Below are 15,701 nucleotides of genomic sequence, written 5' to 3' on the forward strand. Positions count from 1 at the left end.
TTTACAACTAGACTTCACTCTACAAACCTCAGAGCTTCATCCTGCCAGTGATCACTGCAGACCGTCTTCTCCAACAGGTGCCTTCAGCAGATTCTAATGACCTGACTTTATCAAACACATTTACATGATTACTTACTTGTGTATTGAGAAACACTGGTGTTCTGTCCCTCAGTTCTGCCTTCATTTGTCACTGCAGTGACGGTTATTTCATACTGTGCACCAGCAGTCAGGTTAGTAATGGTTATATTTGTTGTAGTCACATTGTTACTGCGAGATACATTTCCATCAGTCCACTGTACTCTGTAGAAAGAGCTGTTTCCCTTTGGTTCAATCCACGTCAGAGATATAGAGGATGTTGTGATATCAGTCACAGTGATATTCCTGACTACTTCAGGCTCTGTGTGCAAACAATGAATACAAGAAGAGAGAAGATAATTGAATAGTTGAAGATAGTTGAATTTCATTCGTGACTTAAGAGCACAGGGATCAATCCAAAAAACCAACAAACACCACAGAGCTGCAATACAAAAGGAAGCAACATTTCTTTACTTGTGACTGCGGTGAGTCGGTGAGCTTGTCCTTCTGTCTGATTGTCTCCGGCGACGGCGATGACTGAGATTGTGTAGCTAGTGCCTGGGATTAGTTCTGATAGCACGGCAAAGTTGCCATATGTACACACATTCCTCATATCTCCATTACTGGTCCACTCCAACCTGTACTTGAAAACCTCACCCGGAGGTGAGGTCCACTGCAGAGAGATGGACGAGGTAGTTGTGGACACAGTAGGTGTCCCAATTTCACCAGGTTCTGAAGCAAAGAGGAGGAGAGGAGAGTCCAATTCTCTGTGACTACAATCTGTATCACTTGGTAAAGTTATGATGTTTAAAAAAAACCATCAAACATTGAATACTGATTGTATTCAATGTGTTTTCTTTCGTTTATTCAGCGTCTTTCTCATGATGTCATTGTTTCCCCTCAGTTCATAGAGCAGGAAGTAAGGATGAGCCACCAAACAGACAAGGAGCACGGCCATTTACAAAGGTAGGATTTATCATCTCAACTGTGTGGTGAAAACTCTCAAACACTTGACTTTTTCCATCTTTTTCTCCAGTAACGGCGATTAGCATGAACTTGTGTGGCGTTAATCTTTGTTGGAGTATCACTGATGATCCAATTGGTTCTTTCCTTACTCTACTGTACTCTTGTCACGGTTTGGTCTCTCTTCCTGTTTTAGTTTGAAGTTTCATGTTCCTTGTGGTCCTGGGTTAACTTCACGTCCTGCATTGTCCCGTGATTTGCTGAGTGCTCCCACCTGTTTCCCATCACACTGCACCTTCCTTGTGTATTTAAGCCCTGTGTTCCTGTGGTCCCCTGTCGCGTTTTGATCCCTGTCAGATTACGTTGGAGCACATTTCTGTTTGTGAGGACCAATAACGAACACTATTTGTAAGAACCCTGCGCCTGAGTCCTTAAAACCCTGTCGGCCTGTACTAGCGCCATGCCTCGTGACAGAATGACGTGACCCTGGAAGGACTCAGCAGGGTTCGATTGGATACATCCAATATTGGGAGCCCGAGTCATCTTCGTGAGCTCCCGCAGGATTCCAAAAGTGGTTTGGCGGAGCGCTTGCCCCCCAGCCGCTAACGAGCCCCAGATCCCGGACCTTGAGACCCGACTGCGGCGGCGCCGTCCAAAACGACCGCCTCCGCCCGTCCCGGTTCCAAGACACCCGTTTACGTCCGTCCCGGTTCCAAGACACCCGTTTACGTCCGTCCCGGTTCCAAGACACCCGTTTCCGTCCGTCTCGGCCCCTCAACGCCCGTCTACGCCCGCCTAGGATCCAAGACGCCCGTCTCCGCCCGAACTGGCTTCGAGACGCCCGTCTCCGCCCCTCGACGCCCGTCTACGCCCGCCTCGGCTGCAAGACGTCCGTCTACGCCTGCCTCGGCTCCATGACGCCCAGCTACGCCCGCCTCGGCTCAAAGACGCCTGTCTCCGCTCGAACCACCCCGAAGACACCTGTCTCCGCCCAAACCGGCCGCTCAACGCCCGTCTCCGCCCGAACCGGCCTCACGACGCCTGTCTCCGCCCGAACCGGCCCCAAGACGCCTGTCTCCGTCCGAACCGACCCCAAGACGCCTGTCTCCGCCCGTCCCGGCCCCTTGGTGCCCGATCATGTTCCTTGTGGTCCTGGGTTAACTTCACTTCCTGCCTTGTCCCGTGATTGGCTGAGTGTTCCCACCTGTTTCCCATCACCTGCACCTTCCTTGTGTATTTAAGCCCTGTGTGCCTGTGGTTCCCTGTCAGATTACGTTGGAGCACGCTTCTGTTTGTGAGTACCAATAAAGAACACTATTTGTAAGAACCCTGCGCCTGAGTCCTTAAAACCCTGTCGGCCTGTACCAGCGCCATGCCTCGTGACAACTCTATAGAAAGAGGGGCATTCTTCTGCTTTAGAAACATTACAGATTTAGAGGAAGTTATGGCTCCACCTAGAGTTTTACCAATAATATTCTCATCTACACTTGTCTTTGAGCGATAGTCACAACAGTAACAGTGCAATCAGACCCATGTTCACAGAAACATGATCAATCTGCTTCCAGGTAGCTGGAGGTCCATCTAGCATTGCTGTGCTGTTACACTTCAAAACAGCGACATTAGCATCGTCATCTTCAACCAGCCAACAAAACGCCTCATCTGACTTCTGATAGAAACCGAGTAACAGATGTTTGACATGAAGAATTCTCTGGATCTATGAGCCTCCCGCCCTGTAAATGATGCGAGCCACTTGTGAAGAAACAACGTTCAACTGCTGCTTCTATGACCTCAGTCTCGTCCCGACAGAGAATCTTCCAAACCTGAGAGGGAAAAGTGAAACGTACCATACACAATCCAGACCTTTGAGTGACAGGTGAGTTCTCTTGTCCTCACCATGGTCCAGTAGGACAAAAGCATCACCGTGACACACAAGCCGGCATTCAAGGACTTTTCCTTTGAGAGGAATCGTCATTCTACAACTAGACTTCACTCTACAAACCTCAGAGCTTCATCCTGCCAGTGATCACTGCAGACCGTCTTCTCCAACAGGTGCCTTCAGCAGATTCTAATGACCTGACTTTATCAAACACATTTACATGCTTACTTACTTGTGTATTGAGAAACACTGGTGTTCAGTCCCTCAGTTCTGCCTTCATTTGTCACTGCAGTAACGGTTATTTCATACTGTGCACCAGCAGTCAGGTTAGTAATGGTTATATTTGTTGTAGTCACATTGTTACTGCGAGATACATTTCCATCAGTCCACTGTACTCTGTAGAAAGAGCTGTTTCCCTTTGGTTCAATCCACGTCAGAGATATGGAGGATGTTGTGATATCAGTCACAGTGATATTCCTGACTACTTCAGGCTCTGTGTGCGAACAATGAATACAAGAAGAGAGAAGATAATTGAATAGTTGAAGATAGTTGAATTTGATTCGTGACTAAAGAGCACAGGGATCAATCCAAAAAAACCACAAACACCACAGAGCTGCAATACAAAAGGAAGCAACATTTCTTTACTTGTGACTGCGGTGAGTCGGTGAGCTTGTCCTTCTGTCTGATTGTCTCCGGCGACGGCGATGACTGAGATTGTGTAGCTAGTGCCTGGGATTAGTTCTGATAGCACGGCAAAGTTGTCATGTGTACACACATTCCTCATATCTCCATTACTGGTCCACTCCAACCTGTACTTGAACACCTCACCCGGAGGTGAGGTCCACTGCAGAGAGATGGAGGAGGTGTTTGTGGACACAGTAGGTGTCCCAATTTCACCAGGTTCTAAAGCAAAGAGGAGGAGAGGAGAGTCCAAATCAATGTGACTACAATCTGTATCACTTGGTATGTCATTTACAAAGGTGGGATTTATCATGTATGTATGGTGAAAACTCTCAAACACTTCACATTTACATGCTTACTTACTTGTGTATTGAGAAACACTGGTGTTCAGTCCCTCAGTTCTGCCTTCATTTGTCACTGCAGTGACGGTTATTTCATACTGTGCACCAGCAGTCAGGTTAGTAATGGTTATATTTGTTGTAGTCACATTGTTACTGCGAGATACATTTCCATCAGTCCACTGTACTCTGTAGAAAGAGCTGTTTCCCTTTGGTTCAATCCACGTCAGAGAAATAGAGGATGTTGTGACATCAGTCACAGTGATATTCCTGATGTCATCAAGCTCTGTGAGTGAGAGAGAAGTTTGTTGAGAAAGTTATTTACTTTTCAACCATCAACACTCTAAAACAATATTATCAACGATGTATTTGATACCACATTAAAAAAGTCATCGTCGTTGAGGTCCTGATTATATATACGATTCAATAACATCAAAAAGCACACTTGTGGTGATTGTTTTTTTTGCACTCTGGTCACAATCAACTAATAAAGAAGAAGGTGAGGGTAACGAAGAAGAAAGAACCTCTATAAGAAATGAGGTCGTTAAAAGAAAATCAGGAAACAGCATGCATGTTCTTACCTATCGCTCTGGTGATCTGTGCGGATAAGGAAGAAAAAAAAACAAGTCAGGGGATCTTTTCCACCAGCAGAGGTCAGTATTGGGTTGAAAACAAGATATTTAGCATTTAAATAATGTTTTGGGCCCAGATTTAACTATATAATTGGTAAATTACAGCAAAATCAAAATAACCACCATGGTAGTAATTGGAACTAATGATTAGAAAACTGAAATTCTAATAATTTATAATGACCTTGAAGTTAATGTTACTTCAATTAGGGATAAAATGCTTTTTATTATTTTTATTACCACCTTCTTTTCAACAGGGAAAAAACAACACACTTAAGCATTGTAACACAGTCCAAATGTAACTGATAAATGTGTTTGTGATATGTTAGTACAAATACAAGTAGAGTCAGAGGACACTTGATCATCGATAATTACAATAATACAGCGGGTGAAATACGTATTGAACACGTCACCATTTTTCTCACTAAATATATTTCCAAAGGAGCTATTGACATGACATTTTCACCAGATGTTGTTAACAACCCGCGAATACATACATACAAAGAAACCAAGAAATGAAGTTATGTGTAAAAATGTGAAATGACACAGGGAAAAAGTTTTGAACGCTCTGACTGATATTTACTCAAAAAACAAAAGCCTTTGTTGGTAACGACAGCTTCACGACGCCTCCTATACGGAGAAACTAGTCGCATGCATTGCTCTGGTGGGATTTTGTCCCATTCTGGAAGAAGAAGAAGAAGAAGAAGAAGAATAGAGCTCCAGAGGATTGAACGGAAGGGAAGGGTCACTGCTATGAATAGAGAAAGTAAAGTTAAGGCGAGGACCTGAGTGGAAGGGGCAACATTTGAAGCAGAATAGACCTTTTCTTTCTCCGTTTTCCTGCTCCGACTCCGTTTTGAGTTGCTAGACCTATTTTGCTCTGCTCTATTCTAGTGAAACTTTTATGATTATACCTGGTTTCCTTTTTCATGACTGCAATGAAGTACAATGTTGTCGCAGCAGTTAAGTATTCACAATTAATGATTGGCTCTGGCGTTAATCTGGTGGATGGAAGGTTTGGGCGATGATGCCATGTGTTTAATGTTTAGCTGTGCGCTGATCGCTAATAAGTAACGTGGACTCTTTGTGTCTAGTCCTGTTATCAGGAAGCAGATTATAACCACTGTAGAAGTACACAGTTTGAGTTGTATTGACATCATGTTGTATGCCTTAGTACGTAATGCATGATATCTTGGTTTTCACATTTACACATTTTTGTGTAGTTTGTAGTTGTTTTGGCAGAATATACAGCGGGTGAAATCAGTTTTGAACACGTCACCATTTCTCTCAGTAAATATATTTCCAAAGGAGCTATTGACATGACATTTTCACCAGATGTTGGCAACAACCCAAGTAATACATGCATACAAAGCAACCAAAACAAAGAAGTTAAGGAATAAAGTCACGCGTAATAATGTGAAATGAAACAGGTTAACGTCCTCTCCTTAACTTTACTTTCTCTATTCACAACAGTGACCCTTCCCTTGCTCTGGTGCACGAGGAGGTCAAGGGTTCAGTCCTCTTTGATGATCTTGCATTCTAGTTGAAGGCCGACAGAATCTGAGAACATACTGTGTTGAGATAGTCATCAGTGGAAGTAGATTTAAATGAATTGTAAGAGCGCGTTTTGGGTGTTTGATGTTTTAAGAAAGTAAAGGTATTTGATAGTAGAGAGTCATCTAAAAAATGAAGAAATAACTTGAACTGATTAGCTAGTTAAAAAAAAAGCTCCTGTGACCTTGGGTAGATGGAGTATGTTTAGAGGAGGAAGTATGTCTGACAATAGTTCTGCTGTCTGTGCAGGGTGGCAGGTGTCACAGTGACTACGCTTAAAACGATTCATGACACATTTACACTCATCATACATAGAAGATGTGTTTTTTTACAAAAAAAAAGAGATTCCACACAGTGATAAAGATCCTCACTGTCATTGGTTGTGTTTGAAAGGACAGTTCAAAGATCTCTACTTTGGTTAAACTCATAAATCAAAATGTATTCATTCTAATTTCTTGCTAAAAAATAACTACTTACGGCGTTTTAGTATTTATACCGTTACTTTAAAAAGAGAAAGATTACATTTACACTTTTTTGTGCTTCAACAGACATTAACTTGCTGCCACACAAAATGATGTCTTAATATTTTTGAGTCCTGCAGATTTCACACACGGTTCATTTATTTTACAAACACATTATCTGCATAAGTACTAAATGTCCAGCAACAAGAAGCAAAGAGCTGTTCAAGCCAGCAGGACGCGATGAAGGTCAAACATACGGCAGCTAAAGTGTATTCAGGTCCAACAGAAAACCATCCGAGAACGACTGTGTGCACAAAACAGAGCGTGAGACTAAATGGACATGGCTGTTATATTCATATCATCTAGTTCAAATGTTTGTCATTGGTTGATTCAAGTTATTGTGTCTGTAAGTTTGCTGTTTCAAGTTGGATCAGACGGTGTATTTTTGTTGTTTGCCTAATACGACATGGATCATTAATAAAACTCCATCTGCTGATGAAGATCATGGGATCTGATCAAAAGGCTCCACAAGGTTTCCAACAGGATCATGTGGTGAGTTTGTTTCCCAATTCAAGAAGTGTACTTTTCACAACGGTGTGTAGCTATATTTAAAAAGGAGGCGACGGGCATTTGGATTTAGTGATATCCGTAAACTTTAAGATACACAACGAACCCGAGTTTAACTTAAAAGCAGCTGTTGGATATGAAAATGTTCCTCCCCTCAGAATATGGTAAAGGTCACATACCAGCGAGGGAAAGACAATCATGACAATCTCATGTTTTCATTCAAATATTCATGTTGGTCTGACCTCTGGGGGGGGGGATGTGATTTCTCTGAGCTATGATTCCCAAATGTTTTATTGCCCTTGGCGCACTTCCTAAGTATCGCTTATTTTCCTTCTGACTAAATAAACAAAACAACGTCTCAAGCCATCATGCCTTGGCACTCACTCAAAGAGCCAAAATAACACAAACTCAAAGTCCCGCTGGGGAAATACTGCCCCCGAAAAACCAAAGTTCAGCGAATGGACGTCATTTCTTTATTAATCCCCTGGGACTCAGCTCTAGTCTGTCTCTCATTTACAGACCTCAAGGAACTCGTTATGGTGTTTAGATATGGACTTTGATTAAAATCGCTAGTAGTATCAGCTTATTATAGCAGAATAACTTATCGAATAGATGTTATGTTGTGTTCCCTTGATAATTGCTTTTCCAATATCATTATCAAATAGAGTGTTAAAGCATCAACGTTCAACCCTACGATATCGATGTCAAGGTTTTTAGGGGGGAAATATCAAGATACTATATTGTTTTAAAAAAAAACCCTCCTTTTCACTCTTTTAGACTCTCACTTGAAGAGTAATACGGTAATTGTGAAACCCCACTTGGCTGGGACTTGGGCAGTGGCCCAGTGTGCTGTATCTGTGCCCTTTGGCTGGGCCTGTCTGCATTGGGGAGGAGGAGGAAATGGCTGTACTGACCACAATATAAACATTACATCAGCCCCCCCCCCCCCCAAAGGCCTGCCACTCTCTGAATCCCTTCCATTCCAAGCGGTCTGCCTTTGCAGCTGATAACAGCCCAGTTCCTTCCTCCGTAATAACACTCAAACCCCCAAAAACAATCGAGAAATCACCTTAAAGGCTGTTTGCTCAGGGATAAGCCCGTTGAACCTCAGCTCCTGGTTCATTTGCAACAAAGAGCGGCGGCAATGCGCACAATGCAGGATTTCTGCTCCTGGAATCACGCACAGTGCTGCTCGGCTTCCTTGTTGTTGACCTGCCGAGGCGAGAAGGTGGGATTCCTCTGCAGCTGTACTTTCTGTAGAATCACGTTATCTGACTCACACTGCGTGTGTGTGTGTGTGTGTGTGAGTACTAATACTCTACCCTACCGCGGCGTTAGAATGAGGACGTCATCTGTCCTCGACTTGATTTTGTTGTTGCAAATAATGTTATAAGATATCTCTTTTTCCCATCATCGGGTAGCCTTGCCCTGTAGTGCCAAAGTATCTTTGCTGCACCCTTGGTTGTTGAATATTACAACACGAGGGGATATATTTGAATTATAAATGGTGTTCTTGAAAGATTTGAAAAATGGTCGTTGCAACATGAAATGCTTGTTCGAGAGCCTCTAGCTGTTTATTATTTTATTACTGTAATAATTATCGTTACCTTACAAGATAAGTCTTTCAATGAAACCTTTATTGCACAGTTCAGAACATACAATTCAGAACAGAGAAAAAATTGATTCTAATTCTACAAAACAGGGTGTTTGTTGTCACACACCACGTTTATGTAATCCATTAGACCCCTTCCAAAGCACTCCGTGGGCGTGTACTCACTGGGCCTGACTGACAGCTCCCAGCTCCAACCTGAGGGCTAATTACGGGAGTGAGTGGAAACATCTGCGTGGGTGTGCAGGGCCACCAAACAGTTTACCCTGTGAGCGACTCAACCCATTACGTCGCATGTTCTCAACTGACACGTGACTGCGTGTTTACCGTGGTGTGAGTCAGACAACGACATTCCACACCGCAGAGGGACCAAATATTTCAAAAGTAGACGAGCTTTGACTGTGTATTCAGCTTTTCACTTTAAAATGCAGCGGTTCAACGGATGACCAACTCCAGCATGTTGTGCGTTTCAAGCTTTTCTTCTGTCACCAGCTTGTGAGCAAACTACTTACTCTTTCTCTTATTTGTCCTAACTTCCTGTCCCCACCCAAAGAAAACACATGAAGGGTGTTCCAGGTATTATCCTGTACACCATGGCTCCAGCTCATTAAGGTCACCGTTATGAGGACAAGCCTCACAATATTGGCTCATTACATCAACACTTCCCTAATCTACGTGCACTTGAAGCCATCATTGTTACCAAATGCCTTTCGGTGTAGTTTGTCAAGGTACAAAATATTGTTACTTCCCATGTATAAATATCTCACGCCATTCTGTATTCTTTGGGGTTGTTTGTCATTGTCGCAAATGTCTTTTTTTATCAAAGGAATAATGTGCTCATTGTTCAATGTCAATTGAATTAGGCAAAGACACACTAGTATTAAGTATTAACATTAACACATGACCTTTGATAGGAACAAGAAATCCTTCACTTCAGTTTATTTCTCAGTCATAGTTGACACAAAATATAAAAAAAAAACATTTACCTCTATTAATCAGAACTTTTATAAAATAAACTACTGGGAGTAGAATTTGAGAGAAGGGCCGCATCTTTGATACTGAACTTTTTAAAACCCGATTCCAATACCTGGTCCTCGAATATCCACCTATACCGAGTACTGATCCAATACCATCCACTATCCGCTATGTCTCACTATGTGGCGATGACTGAGATATATTTATATTACATGCTATGCAACATCGAGCCCTAAACATTGCTCTCTCAAAATATTTCAAATAAATATGTAGATATCAATACTAGTACTGAATTAGTATTCATGTAGATAATGGTGTCAGATATCTGACTCATTGCTTGCTCATTGTTGCTGATACCTGATCCACCTTTTTGGTTGACAGTTTTGGCTGAATTCAGTTTTGTAATCAGAGAATCTCTACAAACAATACGCCTGTATTCAATATCTCAACATGTGCCTCAAATCCTGGATTTTCTTTTATTTAGGAAGCGTACACCTTTATAATGAACCTTAACTGCTTTCTTTTTAAATGGACGTAATATATCATTTAACAAATCATTCCATGGTCAAAATGATTTATGTGAAAAAAATGGGACTTATTATCCATTATGGTAATTGTGACCCTGTATTACAGAACAATATATTTACTTACTACTTCCCATTGAATTAAAAAAAACCTTTACACTGTTGATAAGAAAACAAATGAACTATTTAATTGTTTTATTCTAGCTTCCTTGTATTCCCTGTTTTTTTTAGTTTTTTTTCATTTTACAAAACATTGCAATTGTGATGAATAGCATTTCTGTAACTTGTGTCCTTTTTTTTCAGTCTAAAAGCCACATCTAAAAATATCCCACCGCCCCCCCCCCCCCCCCCCCCCCCTGAAAAAAGTCCCCTGCGCATGACTTCTTTAGCTCTGAAGTGTGTTTGTCTCCAGGTACGATATCGGCCTCCCACGCTGCTGCTGCTGCTATCACAGAGGCCACATCAGAGGCTATGGAAATGAGTGACGTGGTGTTTACTGTTCCCAGCACTGTGCAGAGCGCACAGCGCCCGGCTGCAGGTACCCATTCGGAGTGCATCGCACCCCCAAACCCCTAACCCTAACCCCACCGATCACAGAGGTGTGATCGGTGGGGTTAGGGTTAGGGGTAGGGGCGTGGGGTGTGACGGGCGCTCGTCTGCAGGGGAAGCGAGCGCAGAGAAAGCGTCCCAAAGGTTTTGTGTTTTAGTAAGGGTGTAACTGCCGCCCTCCGACGGGATGAACAGCTTCAACCTTCGAGGCGGGACACGTCAAGGACGCGTCAGAAGGATCATTACCGTTAATCCTCTGGGGACCATGAATGTCTACGCAAAACGACTTGCAGATTGCCTTTGCTTGACATGAAATAGAAAAATAACGAAACGCCGCCACAGACCTCTAACGTCCTCGTTCTGTTCTAATGGAGCTTTTAAAAAAAAAGGAGAGCTGCAGGGCCGAGGGACAGAGAGAGAAGTCCAAACTGGAGAGAGAGAGACACGATACTTTCCCACCCCCCCACAACTGGCCGCTCTGCTCGCGGCCCGCTCAGAGGCCTCCGATAGAAGGAGAGCTGTCTGCCGACAATAAGGCTTTTCAGCCTGTGTTCATTTACATGGACCCGGACAGAACTGTGACTCTTTGTAGTTCATCTCGCGCACGCTATAAGCGTCCCGTTGCGACGGACTGGCGGACTGCGACGTGTTTGGGGATGTTAATGTGACACTGAACTGCTTCCAGTTGGAGGGGTGTTGGGAGGGGGGGGGGGGGGGGGTGGAGCAGCATTCCACAAAGAAGGACTTTTAGATCAATAATGGAATGCAGGCTCTCTAATGCCACAGTGAGAAGAGCACATCTTGGAGAGGGCGACACCAGGAAGACATCACACGTCCTCCACATTGTAGCACAAGGCGTAGGAATAGCGGCTAAGCAGAGAGAGGCGCGGACGGGACAGTTCCTCTGAGAAATGTTGTGTTTCCTTCATCCAGCATGTTCTTCAGGAGGGGCAACGGAAGGAGGAAGATGGAGAACTCGTATGGACGTGAACAGAGCAAGGGTGCAGAGTCATGCAAAGTGCACGCGGGTGACTGATGTGTCGAGCTGCGGCTTCGCACGGACTCTCTCGGCTGCAACTAACAGGCCGTGGCTTATTTTTTAGCCTATTTTTAATACCAAATCAAATGAATTTCCATACGCCCAGGCAAATGTCCTAACAAGTCATCAAATACCAGGAAAGGATAGACATGATGGGAACTAAGGAATGGAGCTGTCTTTGCAAACATGAAGTATGTGAGAGTCAGAACGCTGATGATGTAAATTGACCTATTTTGTTCCCTTTTAATAAACACGAATACATCAAACTTAAATGACCCCCATTGTGATATTAGGTTCAGGGGTACAAATATATAAGAAAATGACAAATTGAATATATCGATTGATAGATAACTGACTGATTCATCAGTCCGCAGAGGTGTTTTTGCCGCCATTATTTTATCTTTTCTTTTCAAAGATCCCATTGGTTGATGAAGCTTGGTGACCTTTTGTTACTGCGCCACACCTCCTGAGAGAAAACACCTGTGTGAGTGACACTTTAGGCACAGAAGAATGTGCGCGGAGAAAGCTTGAAAGACTTGAGAATAAGTAGAACTGGATGGACAAAAAGCTAAATAATAACAATTCCTGACTGTTGTTTTTGCAAGAAAACTCACAGGTGATATAATAATTTAATTATAACAGTTTAAGAGTTTTAATTATTTTTGCGAAAGAAATTTTTTTACTCTTTTCGCACACATCTAAGGCAAGAATGTGACGTACAGATACGCTGTAAACAAGCTTTGTCAATATCGGAAAAACTTCATATGGATAAGGTCAAAAAAAAAATCAATTTTCTAAAGAGGAACCGAAAGTAATACAGAGACCCAAGATAAATATTAACGGGTTATCTATACAGACAGTGACGTCTACTTAAGAGGGTTGTCAACGTGTTCTGTAGGAAAATATCAGCATGCAAAATAATTTCTTTCAGGGAAGAAAAGTAGTTCCCTTTTCCGATTGCAACTTCCTTTGTGCATTGAGCTAGAATGTTTCCAACGGTATTCTTTTTTTTTCCTTTAAATTTGACTGAACTGACTACAGAGAATGATGCGAATGATAACGCAAATACACATATATTATTGTTAAAAGCAAAGACAAGCATTGCACTGGTATTACATGTGATTTATCATTAAGGTTATCATCAGCAACTATCCCTTTCTGACTAGACTCGAGGCCCGAATACAGCATGTTACGTAAAAACAAGACCAGCAAAGACTTTTGTCAACGCACGATGAGATGCTGCCATGGATGCAGCGTGTGATGACATCACAGCAGAGGCCTGCAGAGGCTGGATGAGACATTCTTTCTACGCTGCACCGCAAGAGAAGACATTCGTTGTGAGGTGGATGAGATTTTGTGGCCTAACGGACGGGAACGTCAGGAGATGTTGGAAGACGGCACTGTAATTCCAAATTCAAGCACTGCATGTGTCTTGGAATCCATCTCCCACACGCACTCAGGTGTAACTTACAATTTACAATAATTGTCATCAAAACTTTAGCCATATTTCACATCAGAACAGAACCTTCAGAGTACACTGTTACACTGACAACATGACTGAGCAATTTGACTGTCTGATCCGAACACAATGACAAGAAGGACTTTCTTCTCGGGTTTTTCAGTTTTTTTGAGACATGCACGTGCTGTTTTGCAAACGTCGTGGATGATTCGAAAAATATAGCAAAGCAACTGAGAATAACAGTAACTTTATCTCCATCACACATAAATCTTCTGCTTTAGAAAGGTTTCACCACTAAATTTTTGCATTTTTTTTTCTTTTCTTTTTTGCAACATTCTCCCCGTTGTTAATGCCAATATCGAAAAAGTCCAAAATGGTATGGTTTGCATTTTGGTGCCAATGCAGTGAGGTGTTAGCCGTGATGTGACTCATACATATGAAAAGCAGCTTCTTTGGCTACATCCAAATTTGTCCTGCGTCCACTAAGTGATGTTTAGATGTTTTATCAAACAGAATTAGCATCTGAGCATCACTTAAAGTTTCCAATGGCACGATGGCTTTTGAAAAAAGTGCTTCATTGTGATTATGGTGTTTGAAATTGACTAACCAGCAATTTGGCAGCACCATGGCCTCAACTGTTTTTGTCAAAAGCAAAAAACTTTTTGTCGTTAGAGTTTGACTACGTAGTTATTGATTTAAAGTTGGTTCGTTGTACCTCATAAAGTGGAATGTTGGTGTGGGTTGCGGCCGCAGGGGTGACAAGGACACGGAGCGCCCTGCACCTCATTCCTTCCTTGACCCCCTTTGTGTGCCCCGCGTATCCTCACATGCTTCACATTCCCAAACCTCTCTCACCACCTATCTCCCTCCCTCTACCTCTCCAGAAAGACCTGTGGGACCAGAACAGGTGGCTTCCATGGCTGCTGGAGGCCTCAGTACTAAAAACTGTCATTTTACGCTGTACGGTTCAGACCATGTGTTTGACCTGATTATGCATATGAACAAAAGTGCATTGTATAAAAGTACAGCGACAATAAAAGCCTCTTTACATTCATCTTTGTGTGCAATCCTGAATAAATGAGTCGGCCAACAAGGAGATTCCAAATATAAGGACACTTTTTAGTGCTTAATTACTACACAAGACAAACGAGTTTTTCTTTTGGCAAATGGACAGTACGCGATTAGAGATTTTCTCTCTACATCTTCCAACACAGCCCACCATTGTCAAACCTCCACATTCTAGTATAAACTGCTTGATGACGCAAAAAAATCGAATGCAATTAAAACCCTCAAAGGGTCCTTGTTCTTCTTACGGTGAGCCACAGCATTGTTGTTTTCTCGGACATTCTCATGTTTATGTATCTGTGGTCATATTCATTCTGCCTCAAGTCTGAGCTGTGCTGCAGGAGCAAAGCGCCGCAGCGCAGCGAACTGCGCAACAGGTGCGCTCACACCTGCGTGAAAACATTGACCTCCATCATCCAAAAGCAGCTTCAACCACCGTCGAGAAATACAAAACTACCTGCTGCAGTTTTCATTCAAATGTCCCTTTTCTGAAAGCTTTCTTACCCCGAGGATGGCGCCGAAGAACAGCAGAGTCCGCAGAGGGACGCTGGAGAGGAGCGCGAGCTTCATGGTGCCGCGCGCTTTGCGGACACCCCCACCCACCCACCCCAAAAAAAAAGTTTTCTTTTCTAAAAGTCGATTGCTTTCATGCTGAAACTTTCTCCCAAAGACTGCGCGTCGAACTCTCGCTACATCTGGATAATGAAAAAAAAAAAGTTCGAGCGGCGGGGCTTTTTCTGCCCTCGCCGCTAACGGGGGAGGAGCGCGCGTGCATGCGCGTCACGCCGGGGGGGGAATTTAGTAAAGTGTGCCACTCCTCTGATCATCATCGGGCTGCTTCCATGTGTCGCAGCCTCCACCGGCCTGAGCGGTGGCCCGTGAGGAGAGAGGGTCGTCCGGTCATGCAGAAACGGGACAGAGTCACCCCGCATTCCTGCCGTCGCTGGGCCACTCAGGGTGCAGGAATGCGTCCCAGGGTTCCCCCTTTTTTTTAAGAATGCCACACAGAGACCAGATTGTGGAAATGTAGCTGTTTTAGTTTAACAAGCACACGATGCCACTGACATAAGGAGGAGGAATAATGGGCTCTATAGGCATGCCACACCATCATTAATAAAAGAAGACCTTCTCTAAATCTAGTGGGAAACCTTTCCTGGTCTCCACAAAGAGTTATTTGAATAAAGACATTTATTAATCACATGTTTTTATTAATATGTTAAAAGAACGATTTTCCATCCTTCCTGCAGTGCAATTTATCAGTCTAAATTGTTTTGGTTTGAGTTGCTTTGTAATGGAGATATTGGTGGAAGAGATGTCGGCCTTCTCTCGTGGAACAG

General features: G+C 43.2%; 1 protein-coding gene across 2 annotated transcripts; it reads right to left on the reverse strand.

The window, feature by feature from the left end:
* Nucleotides 1–262: 262 nt before the first annotated feature.
* On the reverse strand, nucleotides 263–14,942 carry LOC134131235 (receptor-type tyrosine-protein phosphatase eta). 2 transcript variants are annotated; one of them, XM_062562975.1, is made up of 6 exons: nucleotides 14,869–14,942; nucleotides 4,515–4,530; nucleotides 3,959–4,219; nucleotides 3,560–3,817; nucleotides 3,147–3,407; nucleotides 263–807 (listed from the first exon to the last, which is right to left on the reverse strand). In XM_062562975.1, exons 1-6 carry the CDS (start codon nucleotides 14,932–14,934, stop codon nucleotides 461–463), a joined length of 1,209 nt encoding a protein of 402 aa, XP_062418959.1. In that variant the 5' UTR covers nucleotides 14,935–14,942; the 3' UTR covers nucleotides 263–460. The 2 variants fall into 2 exon arrangements, with proteins under 2 accessions (XP_062418959.1, XP_062418960.1); XM_062562976.1 differs by lacking the exon at nucleotides 263–807 and having other exon boundaries at nucleotides 1,971–3,407.
* Between the last annotated feature and the right edge of the window lie 759 nt (nucleotides 14,943–15,701).

This window comes from Pungitius pungitius, chromosome 6 (genome assembly GCF_949316345.1).
Source record: "Pungitius pungitius chromosome 6, fPunPun2.1, whole genome shotgun sequence".
Lineage (NCBI taxonomy): Eukaryota > Metazoa > Chordata > Actinopteri > Perciformes > Gasterosteidae > Pungitius > Pungitius pungitius.